The sequence below is a fragment of the Cyrtonyx montezumae genome, unplaced genomic scaffold (genome assembly GCF_038088225.1).
Source record: "Cyrtonyx montezumae isolate F1298 unplaced genomic scaffold, pur_monq_1.0 scaffold_6, whole genome shotgun sequence".
NCBI classification, from domain to species: domain Eukaryota; kingdom Metazoa; phylum Chordata; class Aves; order Galliformes; family Odontophoridae; genus Cyrtonyx; species Cyrtonyx montezumae.
In genome coordinates, this window is record NW_027072067.1 from 10,260,047 (window position 1) to 10,279,366 (window position 19,320).

Sequence of the window (19,320 nt, forward strand, 5' to 3'; positions counted from 1 at the left end):
GTGCCGGCTCCGGAAGCGTCTGTACGGGCGGCGAAGCCGTTTCCTGCCCGGGACGCGGCGGAGCGGAGAGGAGCGGAGCCATGACGCACCAGACCGGCATCCACGGTAAGCGCGGGCCCGAGCCGCGCCGCAGGGTCTCGCTGCACCGCGTCGCTCCGCGGCCCTTTTCCCGTGGCGGGTCCGCTGCCGTCCCGTGGTCTCGCGGGGTGGGCACCGCGGAGCGCCCCGCGGGTGCTGCTGCCGGCGGCGGTCGGGGGGAGCGCGGCCGATCCGAGCGCGCTGCTGCGGGGGCTTCGCGCATCCTTTGTCTGGCGCTGAATGGACGCTCCGAGCGCGGCCCGGCACGCGGTAAAGGCGCCTTCTGCCGCCGCTGCTCCGTTATGAGGGGGAAGCCGCTCAGCTGCCCCCGCGATCCGGCACCGAGCGGGTCGGGACAGCCCCGCCGTGAGCCCGGAATCCCAACGGGGAGAGGGATGGGAGCGGCACGGTGCGAGCCCCCCTTGTGCGTGCTGCCAGCCGCCTGCGGCTGCGGGGCTGCGTGCTGAGGAGGAGGAATAGCAGCCGTGGTGCCTCTGGAATTCCCGTGCTTATGGGGAAGAATGCGTGGAGGGACCCCCAGAGGCGGCCCCGAGGTTTTGGGGGGTGATGGTGTGCGTCTCCGTGGCGTTTCCCCCCTCTCCCACCTGACACCTCTGTGGGCAGCGTTAATCAGGACCGGAGGCACTGCATAATTGATGGAACCGAATCGATACGCGAGCAGAGATGGGAAAGATGCCGGCCCTGGGCTATGCCGGGCGGGCTGTGCCTGCTCGCTGTGCCTTCCTTTCGGGGGCATGGTGAAATCAGGGTGAATTTACGGTCTCTGTTCCTTCGCAGCACACCCTGGTGATGTTCCCTTGGCTCGAGGACAGCCAGGCGCATCCTTCCCTTTGGGTGCTCGTGGAGTAGCACCTGTGAGATGGTTTGATGCTCCGACGCTGCTCCCGCTTGGCCTGGCAGTGCTGGTGGCCGATGGCCCTTGGGTTCTCATTTGTTACCTCCAAGCCCCAGGCTGCCGCATTAAAGCTCAGGACCTCTTTGTGCATTCCTCCATTGCAACAGCAGCAACAAAACCAGAACCAAAGCAGCAGGCACAGGGCAGTGCTTTGAGCTCATGGCGAGGGCAGGGTGCACTGCCCTGGCAGGGTTGGCAGGGTTTGCAGCATCCTGGTGCTTGAAACGAAGGTGGAAGAGAGGCCTTGGCATTGCACCTCTGCTTTCACAGTGTAATGACCTGCAAAGTGATCTCATCCACTTCCTACAGCTGCCTGCTGGGTGGGTGCATCAGGGGGGTCCTTCAGCCTCCCCCACCCTGGCACGGTGATCACATTAATTCCTTCCCCTGGCAGTGAGCTGATTCACTCTCGGATGAGCACAGCAACTGTGCTGCTGCTTCCTCCCCCTCTGTGAGTGCCTGAGCTGTTTGCCAACAGGAGGAATTTTCCTCATCTTCTATCTTCACATGTTGTGGATAACCCTCCCAGCCTTATCCAAGAGCCCGACTCACGTCGGTAGCTTGGAAGGGAGAATTTGATATAAGCAGTGAGGGGAGGGCTGGGTGTGAGTGCCTTGGAAAGTCGGGTGACCTCCTTTCCCTGTGCAGCAGGAAACAGGCGTGCTGCCGGTGCAGGAGGGAGGAGCATCACTGTGTGTGAGCTGACTTTGGGGGAGAAGATGAGGGGTCCTGGGGAGAGGGAGGTGGTGGTGGTGGTGCTGCTGCTCATGTGGATGGTGGGAACGTCTCTTGGAGGGTTTTTTCCATGTGGAACGTGGCATGCATGGGCAAGGAAGAAGTGGGAGGTGAAGAAGGAGCAGAAAGTGGAGGGACAGCGATGTTGTGGCTGCTGAGCTACCCCCTGCCCGTCCCCATGCGAGCTGCTGCTCTGCTCTGAGGTGCATGGCTTACCGGCAGGAGCTTCCTGCCTCTTTGATGAGAAGGAAGCTCCCGAAGGAGGATGTCCATATCCACCACTTCTCCTAAGGAGCGGTTGGGCACAGGCTGCCTGGGGAGCTGGGGAAGTCCCCATCCCTGGAGATGTTCAAGAACCGTGGGGATGTGGCACCGAGGGACGTGGGCAGTGGGCAGGTGGGGGGAGGGGAGGAAGGACAGTGGATGCTGGAACTTGGTCATCTTTGGAGGTCTTCACCCACCCTAAAGATTCTGTGATTCCTTGGCTGTAGGTGTGCTCTGCGGGAAACAGAGAGGAGTGGTGGTGATGGGGTTTCTGCTGAGATAAAAGAAGGGAAATGAAAACCTCCCTGCTTCTGGTGTCTGCGCAGTGACCTGCTGCAGGGCTGGATTGGAGGAGCTGGTCCCTATCTGTGGGTAATGACTGCTGCTTCCGGGCTGGGCACCAGTGCCTTGCTTCCTGGCATCGCTTTGCAGCAAAGCACAGACATGCCCTGGGCATATGCAAAACAAAGCAAACGTCCCTGTGACTCAGTGCACAGAGGCAGGCCCTAACCCTTGCAGAAGTTGCGCTCGAGCTGTTAATTTTGAGGATGTGCAAATAAGAAAAGCGTCTTAAAATAATGGAGAAGAGGAAGTCCCTTGGAAAGTGCATGCTGAGAACTTCTAAATACAATGAGACCGCTGCTGGGGTCCTGATGTGCAGCCCAGTGCTCCCAGTTGTGGCTTGCCTGCTGTGGGTATTGCTACCCAGAGTGAGACCAATTCTCATGGGGAACTGGGGGGTGCCAGAGCAGGGGGAGGATGTCTCCCAGGCTGGACATGGGGGCGGATGGCTCATGGGATGAGTGGCTGGAGGTACCCAGACAGGATATGCAGTGTGGGCCAGGATTCAGCAGCACGAAATCCTCCTGCAGAATAGAGCCCAGCATTGTGGAGAACTGGAGGACACTTTGGTTGTGTCTTCTCTTGCTCAGATGTTCTTTCCCCCCCCCCCTTTCATTCTATTTTCTCATGCTGTCTGTGGCTTTTTCACCGGAGAAAAGGCTGCCTGCAGGGACATGGTGAGACATGAAGTCCTCTCACAGCCAAGCTGCGGGAGGGATTGGCTGTGTGCAGTTGCCTCAGCTTGAGGATGGTGGCCAGAGGATGAAAGATTGATGGCTGGGGGCTCAGGTTTCCTGCCGGGAGGCCGAGGGGACGTGGCACGCTGAGTGAGGCATCTGTTTCAGGGAACATGTATTATTGATCCAGGAGCTGTCAGCAGGCTGGGGATGAGTGGGAAGGCCCAGCAGGCGAGGGCTGCTCTCCCTCTGGGCAGAGCCCCAGCTCCCTTGGTCTCGCATGGCCTGAGCCTTTCTCCTTGCACGACACCAATCTTGAGGCTGTGTCAGCCCCAAATAACCTTGCTGCAATCTGTGCTCCTGCTCCTGCCTTCACAACTGACTTTGCAGTGCCAGGATACCTTTAACCAGTGTTGGCTTGCCCTTGGCATAACCCTCTGGAGCTGCTGGTCATGCATGCTGCTCTCCCACTGTGGTATTTTGCTTTCTAGTGAGTTTCATCTTATTTCTTTTTTTCCAGCCTGTTCCTCCAACCTGCTGAGAGAATGGGGAGCTCTCCTTGTCCTCCAGCACGTACTTGCCTCCTCTAGCTCTCACCTGCAGGATGTACTGGTGCCGATGGCCAGATCTGACCACGGAGATGTGGACTAAAGCCGGGCCCATGCCGGGTCTGGGGATCTCCTATAGTGGGGTGGATGCTATGCACAGCCCCTCCAGCACCCAGGGGCACTGACTCACCAAAATGCATCTGAGCTGCCTCCCCCTGGCCATGCCTCTTTGCCTTGGGTGTCTGAGTGCCATTGGCTGTCACCTACCTACAGCAGCCATGCTGTACCATAGTGCCATGCTGTCTCCAGAACCTGCCAGCAGCGAGGACTTCTCTTGAGCTCTGGGCCCACCCTCTGCAGCTCCTGCTGCCCCACAGCTGCTCTAGGTTCTTTACGTGCAGGGCACTCAGCAGCAGAATTGTGTCCTGAGGACGCCGTTGTCACCCCACACCTCGGTGCTGCTCCCTCCCTCATCCCTCTGCTTTTCCTCTGGAGCAGGCTGGGGGCTCTCTGTTAATATTTCAGGCATGCAGACCGTCTCGTCGGATCTGCTACGCCAATTAAGTAGTAATCATGCTGTAATGAAGCAGTTGCTGAGCTCATGCTGAAAGCCTTCATGGTTAGCGTGTTCCTCTCCCTTGGCTCTGCATTGCAGGAGGCAGAAGGGAATGGCAAAGGCATATCTTCGAATTTTATTTTTTTGTTTTAATTTTTGGGTGTTTCTTTTTTTTCCAAAATGTTTTTTTTTTTAATTTTTAATTTATTTTAGCTTTAAGTTAGGAATACCCAAGACCTATGTTGTTAGTCCCTCCCCCTCCTTTTCATGCAGCACGACAGCAAAGCGTAATGCTCATCAGGACCCTTTGGCTCTCCTGCTAGGTTTCCTAGGGGTAGAAACATCTCTTTTTTTTCTCCTCCTCTTCCGCCCTGGGAGAAACCTCCCGTATCTTCAGCAACCCGTATCTTCAGCAACCGCAGCTGCTGCTGGGAGGAAGCAGCCTGTCAGCAGGGGAAGAGCTAAAAATACCCGGCAGCCTCAGTGGGAGCGGGCTGAGTGCTGCTGGGAGAGCTGCGTGCCTCCGTGCTGCTGGGGGCCATGGGATGGGTTTTGGAGGATGGTTCCCCTCCCATGTAATCCCTGGGTTTGGCTCTGAGCTCTGTGCAGGACACCAGCCTGGGGGCTGTTTCTCGCTGGTGCCTTTTCTCTCTGCAGAAGATGCTCCATCCCTGATGGTGCCCAAGGCTGGTGGGCCCTGGGCAGCTTCATCTGGTGGTTGGGGGGCAACCAGCCCGCAGTGGGGCTTGGGGCTGAGGGCTTCAGGGTCTCTTGCAGCTCAAGCTGTGCTGTGATTGAGAAGGCATCAAAGGCAGGGAGATCTTAAAGACCTCTATTCTGGACAGCTCTTGAGCCAGCGAAGCAGATGCAGCTCAGATTTATCACACGGGAGGAAGGAACCAGTCTGCCCAGCCACTTGCTGGCCCCACAAGCAGCAGCTCCCTGAGGGGCTTTGCACACTGGGGCTGCTGCAGGGAGCAGCAGGTTGCTTATCATTTGCAGTGCTGGTTTCTGGATTTCTAATAAGCTCTACAGCTCCCTGCAACTTTAAAGTGGCAGGATGGGATCTTCCAAGCGAGATGCCCTGCAGTAAGCACCCTGCCTACCTTCCTCTTTAAAATGGGTGCACACAGAGCAAGGCTGGGGCGGAACATGCACAGCAGCATGGAAGGGTCTGTTGTAGGGTGTGCTGCAAAGTTAATAAACTTGTCACTTGAGCTCTGCCTGCTTGCAGCAGCCAAGCCATCATCTAAATTTGGGTGATTATGTTCACCCAGGCCAAGTATCAAGTTATCTGGATCACATGTGCTCCCAGCTGCTATTTAACTCTGAAGCCTCTGGGAGACGCAGCACTTTACTTCCACTGATGAGGCCAGCTGTTTGGATTTCATATTATTTTTATTATAACATTTTGGCACTGGTTGTTCTTTTTCTTTTCTCTTTTATTTTTTAAATTTTTTTATTGTTTTTAATTTATATCTTGCCAAGTTGCTTATCCCAGTGGCCCATCAGTGAGCAGCGTTAAATCTGATCACAATGTTTCTGGTTCTTTCAGCCACCACGGAATTAAGGGACTTCTTTGCCAAAGCCCGAAATGGTTCGGTTCGGCTCATCAAGGTGGTCATTGAGGAAGGTAAGCCCCATTTCTTAGTGCTTTGATTTATGCTCTGTCAGCACAGTTTTTCTCCTCTTTTCCTTTCTTTCCTCTTTGCTGGCCAAACAATGCTGAAAGAGGGCTTGCATTTCTGGAAATGTACAAATTCTGACTGGGGCTTCTTGGCGCACAGCAGCCTGGAGCAGAGTGCTGTGGGTCCACATGAAAACCAAGCACAAAATTCAGGTGAGCTGCTGAGCAACTCTTGGCAACAACAGCCCCACTGCCTCTGCTGGGGCAGCTCTGGAAACGCAATGACTTTGCACCCTGCTGACTCAGGACCAGCTCTCCCGTGCCCGTAGGCCCTGCTCCTTCCTGCTGCTGTTGCCCAGGGGGCTGCATGTTGCCCAGTTGCATTTGGCCACCAGAAGGTGCCTTTGGCCTCAATTTTTATCGCATAAGCAAGCGGAGCAAAGCACTGATTGAGCATCCCAGCAGGAACCTCTGAGGTGTAGGTTTTCTGTTTGCCTTGGCTTTGTACAATTGCATATGAATGACTTGTTTCCCAGGGAGCAATGTGGCACTGTCAGTGGAAATCGTGTCCCCTTGCTTGGCAGTGCTTTGGATCCAGCCCTGCCCGTTCTGTCACCCCTGTGGCCTGGACAAGCCTTGGGCAGCGTCGGCTCTGGGAACACCAGCCCATGGTGTGGTATCTGGCTTTGCTGCAGGAGCTAGGGATGAAGATTTGCCCTGAGGGATTGAACTGAACAGCAGTGAGTCTGTGGGAGGAAGCAGAACAAGCCACAAAGTGAACAAAGGCTGAAAAGGTTGATGCTGAAGGTGGTCCTATGGAGAATGCTGACGCTGGTGCTGCATTTCTGGAACAGGCAGTTCTTCAGCCTAGGGAGCACCTGGATGCTGCAGGCTGCTGAGGGCACTGCTGTGGGCTGTCTTGTGCTGCTTCACCTGCAGTGAATTACCTGGCAGCAGTTGCCTTGTGCATGGGGTGCTGGGGCAAGTAGCAGATGGGAATGCCTTGGGCTGCCTGGGTAAAATTTGTTGGGGTCTCTTAGATTTTGGGGCTTTGTAAAAAGCCAGGTCCTTTTGCTTGCCTGCTTTGTGTTTTTTTAAGGGTACATTGAGGTTTTTATGCTGCTCCTTCCTTTCTTTCTCCAAGCAGATGGTTTTATTGTAGATAAAGTATTTTCAGCGCTCTTTTTCTGTAAGCACAGGCTGGGCATGGTGTTTCTTTGGAGCAAGGCTGACAGAGCAGCTCTAAGCAAGCTTCTAATAGTCCTTCAGCTTTTTGAAGGCTCTTTTCTTCCCTGCAAATTGGGTGGAAGAACATGATCTAAAAGCAGCTTTTGGATTTAGTGTGTCCCATGCTCTAGGGGCAGACTCAGTAAGTGCAAAGCCCTCACTGCTGCACTTCAGCAACACAGAAATCTGTTGTCCCTGCCTCATAAGAGCTCTTCTGAGGGGGCTTTGGAGAGAGAGAGGAAAGCTTTGTTAGGAGCATGTGCCCCTTCTGCACTGCTTGTCACAGCTGCCATCACAATGCTGTGCTATGTGGGGAAATGCAGGGAAATGCCCCATTATGCCACTTTGGGGCAGGAGAAGCTTATCCCACACCTGCACACTTGCTGCATAGCTTGCTGCTCGTTTCTTCCAGCCCCATTGATGTTTGAATAGCCGTGGAAAAAATACCCTCTGGACATTTGAGATCCCACCACATGTGTGAACTACGTAAATCCTTTCCAGAATCTAGGGCTCAGTGGGACACAGCACAGACCCCCGGCTGCTTTTTAGTCAACCAAGTATTTTTACATCTTGGAGGTTACAGGAGTCTGATAAGAGCAGCTTTGGCTCATCTCCAGGTTTGGAACGTGATGATCTTTAAGGTCCCTTTCAACCCAAGCTATCCATGATCTTCCCGACCTGACCAGCTTTTCTGATGGGAATTTTATTTTTGTCAGCACCCAAAATCTACCATGCCACAGTTCCTTGTGGTCGTGGTGAGGTCCTCACCAAGCCCAGCTGGGGAAGGAAGAAGGATGTGCACATGCATCAAGTCCTTGATCTGTTCTTCTGCAGGACAGCATCATTTTCGGTGCTGGCAGCGCAGCACGCCCTGCACGAGCTGTTCCACCACCCTGTAAGGTTTGCTAAGCCTTGCCTTTGCATAGCCCTCACTTTTCTCCCTTCTCCTTCCAGAACAGCTTGTTTTGGGAGCACACAAGGAGCTGGCCCGGCGCTGGGACATGGACTATGATGCCTTTGTGCTGCCCTTGCTGGACGAGCAGCAGCCATGCTATGTGCTGTACCGCCTGGACAGCCAGAACGCCCAGGGCTACGAGTGGCTCTTCATCTCCTGGTCCCCTGATAACTCTCCGGTGAGCTCTGCTGTCCCAGGACTTGTGGTGTTTGGTTGGAAACAAGCTGGGCAGGTCTCCAAAATCTTCCTTCAGTAGCTCCGGGATGTGTAATTGTAGGCCAGCAACGACACCTGCTGGCTCATAGGCTGCTGCTGATGTTCCTGTGGTGTGTGACGTTGGCCCTAGCATACTCCAGGGACTATGAGCCTTGATGGCAGAGGGTTGGCTTGTTTCTCCATGGCCAGGGAGTGCTTGCAAAAGGATTTTGCAAGAGAACAGTGCAAGAGAATTACTAAAAGGTGAAGAGGAACAATGTTTTGCTCTCTCAGTGGGGAATTTTCATTGGAAATGCATGATCCATTATGGCAACTCAACAAAATAAAACCAAAACCCTCGGTACCGTTCTTTTGCAACGTAAATGTTTTCAGATTTCTCAAGAAGCTGCTGTCTATCTGCACAACAAAGCAGTGAGCTGTGGTTTGAGGCCAGAGCTCATTAAGGCTGCAGCATGTGTGTGCCTCCATGCACAGCTGTGGAAATAGATCTGGTATGTGCCCACCCTGTGCTTGGAGCAGCCCCCTGGAGCTAGAGCTGCTGAGGTTAGAGACAGAACTCAGGTAGAAACCAGGTGGTTGTTTCAAGGTACTGTATAGCTCACTTTTATGTAGCAACAATAGCTACGTAAATAGAGAGCTTTCTGCTCCCAAAGAGAATCTGGAGTCTCTGTATCAGTTTTGATTTGTTTGTTTTTATTTGTGTGTTTGTGTAATCAGAGCGTCTCGTGGTTAGTGAGCACATGGAGGTGACATTATTTCTTGTTGTGCTGCTGGGTTCCTGGAGCAAGCTGGCTGCCAGGAATGAGTCTCAAATGACAGCAGCAGCTGTGGTTGTAGCTGCACGTGGAAGGGGTGGCAGGCTGAGATGTAACCCAGAGACTGAGCTTTGGGAATGCAGAGCTGTGGAGTAGGAGGTGGCAGTGACCGTTAGGTGCCAATGGGATGGAAGTGACACTGTCAGGTCCCCTGCTTCCTCCCCTGACTATGTTTACTATATCTCTCCTCACACAGGTCAGGCTGAAGATGCTGTACGCTGCAACCAGAGCAACGGTGAAGAAAGAGTTTGGAGGGGGGCACATAAAGGATGAGATGTTTGGAACAGTTAAGGTACAGTCATGCTTCATGTAGGGTTCTTTTGAGTTTAAAACCTTAGCTCTAGGAGCCTACCCAAGACTCCAGCCACTGCCATCCTGTCTCATGGCTGCAGTCAGGCTGTGGTCTCCTTTCCTTTTTGCTGTTGTGCAAGCCAATCTCCCAAGCTTTGCTCTTCGCCCAGGGCCACTCTGCTGCATGGCTGGTGAGATGGCCTGGATGGGCAGGGTTCAAATCAAGTGTAGTGTTTGCATGGAGATGTTCAAGAGCATGACCCACATTGATCTTTCATGTTGGTGGGGAGAGGGACAGAGCTCAGGAGCTCAGATCCAGGCTGAGGTCATAGCCCTGCCCTGACTGTTTGGCTGTGATAACTCCCTGATGTTTCCCTTCCTGTCCCTCTGTCTGCAGGAGGACGTGTCCCTCAGTGGGTACCAGAAGCACGTCTCATCCTGCTCCGCGCCGGCCCCGCTGACTGCAGCTGAGCAGGAGCTCCAGCAGATCCGCATCAATGAGGTGGGCATCCCATGACACCCAACCCCAGGGAGGTTTGGGGCTCAGCCTTTGGTGCAGAGCTGCTCACTCTTACAAAGCCCCCATGTAACTGTGCTTTCTAACCTGTTCCTGAACTCACTGAGGTGGATCAAGCATTTGCATGACCTCATAGAGGAATTTACAGACTCTTTTCCAAACTAGGATTTTAGCTTGGATATCTACTTTCCTTGCTGTAATTAGCAATTAGCAGACAGACTGAGCCTGAAGGCAGGCAATCATGTCAAATCTTCAGATATCAGGGCAAAACCCAGGGCTGAGTTTGAATTTGAGGGGAAAACAGGAAGGATTTCAGCTCATATTTTGGCTGCAGCAGTGTACATTCCCAGGTTCATCTATGGCTGTGAGGGTTGCTGTGCCAAAGGGGAGAGGTCTTAGCCTAAATGTCTGGAGGTTATTGCTGAAAGGAGGCATGGAAGTGGCCAGATGAGGCCAGACTGCAGCACAACTCTGGTCCTGCAGTAGCAGCAGCATGGGACACTCGTGCCAACTACTGTGTGATGCTGTGGAAACCCTAAAACTGTGAAGAGGATCCCCTGGGGTGAGAGGACTGTCTGGAAGCTGTGTTTGGAGGGGGGAATTTCACTGGGAGGCTGTGGAAAGAGCTCCCTCTCTCTTCTGTGCTGGGTCTTTGGGGCTCAGAAATGGATGTGGAGCCTGGGAGACATGAAGCCAAGCATTCAGTTAGTGTCCAGGACAGGGCAGGGACAGTTCTGGAGGCAGTGCATTGATGTTGTTGGTCCCCTCTTCCCCTCCTTTGTTTTTCCTTGCAAACTGGGAAGGGACCAGCCAGTGCCTGGCCTCCTTTCACAGCAGAGGACAAGAACCACATCCCTCTTCTTTGAGTGCTGCCTGAACCTTCCTTTCTCTGTAGACCTGGAAAGCAATGGAGTTTGTTGCTTGTTCTGAAGCATCACAGCTGAGCATGTGGTGACAGCCCCAGCTGCTGGGTGATGCTGGAGCAGATGTGATGAGTGGTTCTAGATTGTGCCACTGAAAGAGGGTGGTCGTCTAATAGGGCTTGGTGAAGTCATCCCAGCTTCTACCCAGAGGGAACAGGCAGGATTTGTGCTGGAGAACCCAAGATGGTACCTTGGAGAAGAGAGAGCTGGCGGTGCCTTGAGATAAGGCTATGGGCTCTGCTGCTCATTTTGCAGCAACTTTGGACTCTTACGGTCCTGCCCGGGCCATCGCCTTGGGTGGTTGTTTTTGTAGGATTAAGTGCTTTTTCTTGGCTGTGTCTTGCAGGGTGAAGTAGCTCAGGTAAGTGTTGCTCGTGGTGCTTGTGTTCCCAGTGATCTGCTGTGCGCTGCTTCCCACTCTCCTGACTGCAAGAGGTGGCTCCTGAGTGAGTGAGCTGCCCAGCTTTGGTTTGGTGGGGTCTCATTTTAAAGGCACGCTGTCCCCTGTGTAAGCCTGTACCACAGCAAGTGGACATTCTAATCTAGAAAGAGAGAAAAATCACTATTTTGCCTCTGAATTTAGTGTGAAGCACCTGGATGTTCAGGCTGCTGAAGGGTCTGTGTTGGTGCTGACCTTGCTGTGTGGCTCAGTGCCATGAATTCGATTCGTAGCAAGTTTCTGGGGCAGCGCAAAGCAAGAAGGGCTATGGGAGCAGCTTTCAGCAGCACCCTGTGCAGCAATACCTCCATCCTTGCCTGAGTGCTGCAGAAGCAGAGTGACAGTAACCTGTCTCCTTGCAGAACACCGAGCGTGCTGCTGCACGAGGGCAGGAAGCTGCTGCAGCCACATTTGCAGTGGCAGTGCTGTGCTGCTGGCTTGTGTTGGCTCTGCAGAACACTGGTGCTTCCCCCTCTGTCCCATATCACCACAGCTGGGATCAGAGAGCTCCGTGTCCTTTGTAGCTGAAACATTGGCAGTGTCTTCATGTGGGATGACAAAATGGGCACTAAGGAGTGGCTGTGACCTGGAAGGCAGCCCTGCAGCGAGCTCAGACCTCAGCAGCTCTGTGCTTCGGCCATCTCATTGTTAGTTCAGCACCCTGAGCCCTGAGAATCCATCAGGATTTTGGAAGTGACACAAGGGACACTGTTTCTTTAAAAGCTACCAAGTGCCGTGCTGTGCATGCCTTGCCCCTTGCCTGGGATTGCTGCTGGTGCTGCATCTCTTAGCACGGTCTCTAAACCTTGAGATGAGCGGAGCTGCTCAGTTTGGCATTTCTCACTGTGGAAGTGCAGTGCTTCTGAGCTGGCAGCAGGCACCAGTGGGAGAAGGGCAGCAGGAAAGCAGGAGGATGGACAGGGCAGCTGTGTGGCAGTGAGCCCAGCCTTTTGCACTGGGACATGAGGGAGTTGAATCATGGTGAACCTTTCTGCACACAGAGGTTGTCCCCATCAAGAACTGCCTGGCCCTCTAGAAAGCCTGGTGCCCTGCAAGATGTGGGTTGTTCCTGCAGTATGAGAACAGTGTGAGCATGGGAGGAGGGGATGTGCTGAGCCATCCTCCTGGTGGCTGGGGGAAGTGTGAGGGGAGTACTCCAAAGCTGAAGCTGGAAAATACATCACTGCTGTGCTGGAGGCTGGAGACAACCTATGGGCTAAAAAAAAAGAAAAGGGTTTTAAATGTGATTGAGCTGTCATAACCCATCCCTCCCCAAATGGAAAGTCTTTCTGGAAGCACTTGAAGGCGCTGCAGGCTCAGAAATGCAGAGGGAAACCAGGTTCATGTGTGGGGTGGGGCGGGAAATGAAGGCAAATTAGGAGCTCTCATGAGCACCCTGTCAGCTCTCAGGAGGGAGGGGAAAGCAGAAAAAACTCTAAAAAAAAAAAAAAAGGAGGTGAAACACCCTGCTGCCCAACTGCTGCTGGTGGGCAGGCTGAAGACAAGAGCTATGGAACGCAGTGTGGCCGTCCCTGTGCAGAGCCTTGAAATGAGCCTGGTGCTTGTGGGTGTAAAGGAGGAGTAGGAAATGCCATGGTGAGGGCATTTGGCAGAGGTAGTGGTGCTGGGATGACCTCTGGTCCAGGGAGCTGTCTGACATCATTGTGCTCAGCACTGAAGCACTTGCTCATGTCTCAGCATCATTTAGTTCTCAAGGCACTTACGGGGGAGAAATGTGGGAATCTGGTGTTGGCAGTGGTAAATCCCATGTGCCACACCTCTGTAGAGGATGACAAGGCAAACCTGCTTGCCCTCAGCATCTGTGTATGCTTGCCCTTTCCTTGTCTGTGGGAATGCAGAGCTCCTCATCTTCCTGTACCCTTTGCTTGGAAGGAAGCTTGGGCACCTTCTCCCCAAACCTTTAGGGAGCTTCCTCTTTGTGGGGGAATTACCCCCAACCCTGTTGCTGTAACTCCTCCATCCCAACGTGGGTTGGGCAGTAAGTAGGAGGCAGGGCAAGGCCAGGAATGTCCTTAGAGCTCCTGGGCTGTCCCATGAGCTGGTCCCACAGCCGTGCCTGGGGCTGTCCTCCCCAGCACTGACATTTCCTATGTCATTTTGTTGCTCTCTCTGCCTGCACCCAGGACCTGCTTTCTCTGGCCTCCAGCAGAAACGTGGTAGGCCTGCACCCTTCCAGCATGTTGGTACTTCCCCATCCTCATTCCCAGATCCATCCCATCCCTGTGCAGGTGCCATTGACAGTGTCTCCTCTCCCCCACCTGCAGGATGCTTGCTCACAAGACTCGAGCACGGAGATGGTAGGCTGCTTCACTGGCTGTGTGCTGCATGCTCTGCTCCCCTTGCCCCCTGCTCTGCCCAGAGGAGCTGAGCCCCTGGCTCATCCCATGCTGGGCCCCCAGAACCGATCCGCAGGGACCTAGTATCTGAAATCTGTGTTGGACTTGAAATGGGATTTGATCACTCCTGTTTTTTTTCCTACTTCAAAGTGGCAGTGGGTGGGCTTCTCATGTGTGTGATCTTTTTTTCTCCATTATCTCCATAGGAAAAAAAGGGGGGGAGGGCTTTTCTCATCTTTGCACCAAACCTCCTCAATGATCCCAGATGAAACCAACACTTGGTGTGGAGTGTGTGGGCTGGCCCAGCTGTGTGCCTGGGGCAGGTGGGTGGGCTCAGGGGCAGCTCCTCTGCCATCAGCGTGACTCCGTCTCCCTGTATTCTGTGGCAGATGGTGGGGGGCTGCTGCTGCTGCCCATCGCTGGTAGAGTACCCCAGCCCCGAGGAGGTATGCTGTGCCGCTGCGCGTCCCGCTCTCAGCCCCCTTTCCCTCCTGCAGGGTCACAGCACAGCCCTGTTTGGGGTGGAGGTGCCTGATGTGACGCGGATCTGTCCGTCTCTCCCTCTTTGCAGTGGCTTTGAACTCCTGGAGAGGGGATCTTCTTGCTCCGCTGTGCAAAGCGGGGCCACAGCCTCTGCTTTTGAGGGTTTGCTGTGAAAATGGGGCTTGTATGAGCTGTAGGTCTCTGAATTCCTGCTCTACTTTGGGCAGTGGGTACATGCAGGTGGCCCTAGATCCACGCAGCTGGATGCTGGGATTTCAGGGCTCCCTGCACATTGCAGTTGGGGAGGATGAGATGAAGAGGCAGCATTCCATGTTGTGCTGTAGTGCCAAGGTTAGCTGAGATGTTCTTTGCTGGGAGCAGCTGTGCAGGGGAGGAGAGCAGAGCTGAGGGTCTGGGGGATGCATGAGCAGGAAGAGATTCTGATTCCTGTATGTGTGGAAGCATTGCAGCCCCGGGGCTGGTGGCCTCCTAAATGTTAATGCTGTGTTCCCAGTGAGCTCTGTCCTAAGCATTGCCTCTGCCTGAGAGCTTTGCCAGTGCTCATGCGCTCACCCATCAAACCCTCAAGTTTCTGGGTTTGGGCTGGGAAGGGGTCGTGCTCCCAGGAAGGCATGGAAGCCCCCAGCTGCCACTCCGTGCCCTGGCAAATGTGAGCATGAAGATGTGCCTTCAATCTGGGGCAGCTGGAGATGGCACATGGGCCATGACCACCCTGATACTCAGCGCTGTTTCTGTTTGCAGGTGAAGACAGAGATCAGTGTGGAGAGCAAGCACCAGACCCTGCAGGGCCTGGCCTTCCCCCTGCAGCTGGACGCACAGCAGGCTATCCAGGCACTGAAGCAGAAGAAAATCAACTACATCCAGCTGGTGAGTCCCTGGCATGGCTCTCCCTGCCCTTCCAAGCACCCCTTGCTGTGGCACCTTGCTCTCTTTTGTCTCTTTTTGTCAACCAGAAGTTGGATCTGGAGCAAGAAACCATCGACCTGGTGCACACAAGCCCCACAGAGATCTCTGAGCTGCCCAAGAGGATCCCACAGGACTCTGCTCGCTACCACTTCTTCCTGTACAAGCACTCACATGAGGGAGACTATCTGGAGTCTGTTGGTGAGCAGCAGCTGCTCAGAGCCCCTAGCTCTGCCCTCAGCAATAGTGTGTGTGGTGTGTGTGTGGGGGGGTCTGAGTAGATTCCCCTTTGCTGTGCTCCCCCCAGAGTGTTTCAGCAAGCCTTTGGAGGGCCAGAGAACATGGGGAATGTACAATGTGGGATCTGAGCACTGGGGAGTATTTCTGCAAGGGGCCACTGAGTGGCAGAGTGTGGCACCGGCAGGGCCTGGCTTCTGCACCTGAGCAGGTCAGGGCTCTTCAGCCTGGAAAAGCCCCAGAAAGCCAGAATCTGGCTGCTCCCCATCCATTTAGCCAGGCAGTGCTGAGCCTCGTTCCTCTCTCGCAGTGTTCATCTACTCCATGCCTGGGTACAAATGCAGCATCAAGGAGCGCATGCTGTACTCCAGCTGCAAGAGCCGGTTGCTCGACACCGTGGAGCAGGAGTTCTGCCTGGAGATAGCAAAGAAGGTGAGTCCCTGCCTCCTGGATGTCATATGGTTTTGACTAGGGCGGGGCCTCAGAAGTCAGGGAAGCCTGAAGCATCTCTGGAGTTTTTTCACAGTGGTCTGGAGAAAAGTGGAACAGTCTTGTACTGACCTCTCCAACCCAGCCCTAATGGGTCTGTGGTTTTGGGGAAGACTTCTATCAGATGGGAAAGGATGGATTTCCCTGGCTGAGAACTTCGGGAGTGAAATGACCTAAATCTTTGAGTCATATGACCACAGTACTTCACGTGGTGGGCATATGGAGACCCCTTTGCTTTTGCTCTCTTTGGGTCTTTGGTCCAGACCTACCAATGGCCTCAGGGGGAGGTGCAGGGTGGCCCTGAGGGAGCAGCATTTTGGGGTGAGAGGAGAAGGGCAGTCAGACATGGGGATGGGCTGCCCAGGGACACGGTGCAAACCCAGGCCTGGAGATATTTACAAGATGTGTGGCTGTGACAGTAAGGGACGTGGCTTGGTTATGGCTCTCTGCAGCTCAGGTTGGTGGGTGGACTTGATCCCAAAGACCTTTCCCAACTCAGCTGGTTCTCTGAGTTGATTGCTGCTAACGCCCCATTTCTGTGTGCAGATTGAGATTGACGACGGCGCTGAGCTGACAGCAGAGTTCCTGTATGATGAGGTGCACCCCAAGCAGCATGCCTTCAAGCAGGCCTTCGCCAAGCCCAAGGGGCCCGTGGGGAAGCGAGGACAGAAGCGGCTGATCAAAGGGCCAGGAGAGAACGGCGAGGACAGTTAGATCCACATGAGGCAGGGACGGGTGGTGAACGGACAGCATCCCCCTGACGTTTCCCAGCTTCCACCCCTCCGTTCTGGGCCTTTCAGATGACCTGGGGATCTTTCCCTCCATCTCAGCCTTCCCCCTCCCCTTCTTTTCCCTTTTTCATTCCTTTTTGAGCAGCAGGATGAGCTGTTTCTCCCGAAGCAGAGTGGTGGGACAGGGTTGTAGGCATTTGTGTTTCTTTCTCCATGTCCTTGTGCAAGCCTGGGGGCAACTGGGGAAGCACGAGAGCAGCAGGACCATGTCCCTGGCCTACTCTGATCCCAGCTGGGACTGCAGCTTTCCCTTGGTTTACCTATGCTGAGGGAAGGACTCACTCACCTGCAAAGGAGATAGCACCTGGCGTTGGTTTAATAGCAGATAACATTAAATGTTTCTTTCCCTACTCCCTCTTCCTACAGCCTTAGCTCAATGAAGCCCCACTGTGCAAGTCCTATGGCTGCCCAGGCCTTTCCAGGCTGCAGCCCAGATCCAGCCCTGGGTGGGGGGACTTTGCTGCTGCAGCCCCAGCACCTGGCAGGAACATTTGATCCTGGTGAGAGACAGCACCTTGTTCTATGTGGATCTGTCTTTTGGGAGTACAGATGCTTTCCCCTTCCCCTCTCACTCCCAGTTGTCATCCAGAGCAACCTCATGACCAGGGCCCTGGCTGTGCAAGCAACAGCTGCCCAGCTCCTGATGCTGCTAGTGGCTTCCCCTACAGCCACTCCATGCTGCTCCCACCCAGCTCTAGGTCCCTGTGCCTCCTGGGTTGGGCTGGCTTTGAAGCCCCTGGGGTCTGAGCCTGGTCCTCAGGCCCAGTGGGGCACAGGTATGTGGCTCAATGGGCTTTGAAGCCTTGTTTCTCATGGGCTTGGGAGGAGTAGGGCAGCACCCAGCTCTTCTTCTGTCCTGTCTTGGCACAGGGTGAGGTCTGAGCTCCACCTGCTTTGGAAGATGGTTACTGTGGCTGTTGGCAATGTTTGTTATCCCCTTTCTGACCCACCAAGGACAGCCTTTTCCCTTGGAGGGAGCTGTTAGAGCCCTGACCTCAGCCCTGTGGCTGGGTTAGGGACAGGAGCCAGAACCCATTCCATGCCCTCCCCGTCCCCTGTGCTGTCTGTTGTTGTACTTCATCCTCCCCCATTTGTTTCATTCCCATCCCTGTGCTTTATCAGCATAGGGGTGCCTCGGTGTTTGTAGTGTGATCACAAGGCAGGGGCTGGGGCTGGGGCTGGCCTGACTGCTTCATTAATTCTGAGTGTTGTCATCTGTGGGACAAACCTCTGGTCCAGGCTGGCACCCAGGGGACAGAGGAAGTGGCTGGACATTGCTGTTTGCAAGGAAGGGGGATGGGAAATGGAATAAAGCTCTGAGGCCCTGGAAGGCCACCCAGCTACCACCCCTCTTGAAAATCTTCTGGGCTGCCACAAATCCTTGCAGGAGGAAGGCTGCCCCCTGGGGAGGGCCAGCTGGAGCTTGACTGTGCTCACACCATAGAGGACAGCACTGGCTCCCCAGGGGCTGGGGTTGGTGCTGTGGATTTGGCTTTTCTAGAGGATTTTGGTGGGGGGGAGAGCACTTTGCTGCTGGGTACCAGCGAGGCCTGCTCCCCCCACACCCCGGGGCAGTGGTGACACCAGGGCTGCCCCCGCCCTTCCCTGCTCACTGGTGAATGTGCCGATGTTGCCTTGACCGTGTTGGGGTGCCCCAGTGAGGGGGGTTGCAAAGCCTGGGGGGAGTGGAGCACACTGTACTGAATGCTGTATTTTCTAAAGAATAAAGTATTTTTAAAACAGTCTGCTGCCCTGATGTTCTTTTGGGGGAGGGGGCTTCTATGGTCCCAGGGTTTGGGTAACTACCAGGGGTGTCCCTTGGCCACCCTGAAACGAGTGGAAGTGTGCTTCAGTGCACACTGCCTATCAGCACACAGTGCCAAGGTGTGCTTTTCTTTGCATTCAGGTTTTTTTACTGCCCTTGCACTTCCAGGAGTTGTGTAAATAATAAGTTGAGAAATGTGGGATGTGCAGTTCGGGCTATGCAACACTCAACTGAATGAGTGCTGTTGCCCTTGTGGGGCTACAGGAAACTCTTAGCAGTGTCTTCACACTTTGCCTTGTTCACTCCATTCAGTGCCATGGCCCATTTGTCCCCAGCTTTAAACATCCTTTACCAATTACTTCCTAGTGATTACATAACCAGCAGGAGTTATACAACCCACCATTCAAGCTTTGTTTGCTGGGAAACAATCTGTGTTTGTTTTTTCATTCTTTGTCTTTTTTTCAATGGAGAACAAAACCGAAACACCCTTTCCGTGTGTCATTGACTTTGTCAATCTTCGCAGCCATGAGGATTGTCCCTGCCAGCCTCTCACTGTGCTTTGGCCATACCTTCACCCCTTGCTTACCAGTGCAAGCAAAGGGGAAATGCACTGCATCAGATGTGAATGAGTGCAGAGGTACTGATTACCACCACACAGTGGGGCTCACTGTGCTCCTGGCATTGCAAACACACAGTGGTGCTTGGGATGCTCTTCTAAGAGAGGTTCATGGAGGGCCTGTAGGTTTTTCCATCTGATGTGCTGGGTTACAACCTCACTGCTGAAGAGAAAAGAGCTGCAGTGGAGCTGCACGTTCACAGAAGCACTTAGCCACAAGCTGCTTGTTGTGAGGCAAGGCCACCAGGGGTGGGCATTGTGTTTTTCTCCCAGAAGCACTGGAAAATTCTTAAGATAGGTTAGTACCACAGCAAGGGAAAGCTAAGGCTTTTAGAGCAGCAAAGCAATGCTTGCATGCCCCAAAGCCTGGGTTTGAGCAACTGCATTAATCCCAGAGCCTGAAGGCAGGTGGTGCCACTCCTGCTCAGAACAGTTTTTTTATAAGGAGGTCCAGTACTAAGTTCAGTACTAAGGAAATGCAATATTTTTAAAGGACTTTTTTTTCCAAGGACAGCAGCACACCTCAAAGCAC

At 54.0% G+C, this 19,320-nt stretch overlaps 1 protein-coding gene across 3 annotated transcripts; it reads left to right on the plus strand.

The window, feature by feature from the left end:
- Positions 1-27: 27 nt before the first annotated feature.
- On the plus strand, positions 28-18,150 carry TWF2 (twinfilin actin binding protein 2). Of its 3 annotated transcripts, XM_065749713.1 has the most exons (10): positions 30-105; positions 2,221-2,365; positions 5,672-5,749; positions 7,925-8,103; positions 9,153-9,248; positions 9,645-9,749; positions 14,729-14,854; positions 14,941-15,091; positions 15,438-15,559; positions 16,163-18,150. In XM_065749713.1, the coding sequence occupies exons 4-10, from the start codon at positions 7,972-7,974 to the stop codon at positions 16,328-16,330; spliced, it is 900 nt and encodes a 299-aa protein (XP_065605785.1). In that variant the 5' UTR covers positions 30-105; positions 2,221-2,365; positions 5,672-5,749; positions 7,925-7,971; the 3' UTR covers positions 16,331-18,150. The 3 variants fall into 3 exon arrangements, with proteins under 3 accessions (XP_065605783.1, XP_065605785.1, XP_065605784.1); XM_065749711.1 differs by lacking the exon at positions 2,221-2,365 and having other exon boundaries at positions 28-105; XM_065749712.1 differs by lacking the exons at positions 30-105; positions 2,221-2,365 and adding an exon at positions 5,039-5,205.
- Positions 18,151-19,320: the final 1,170 nt, after the last annotated feature.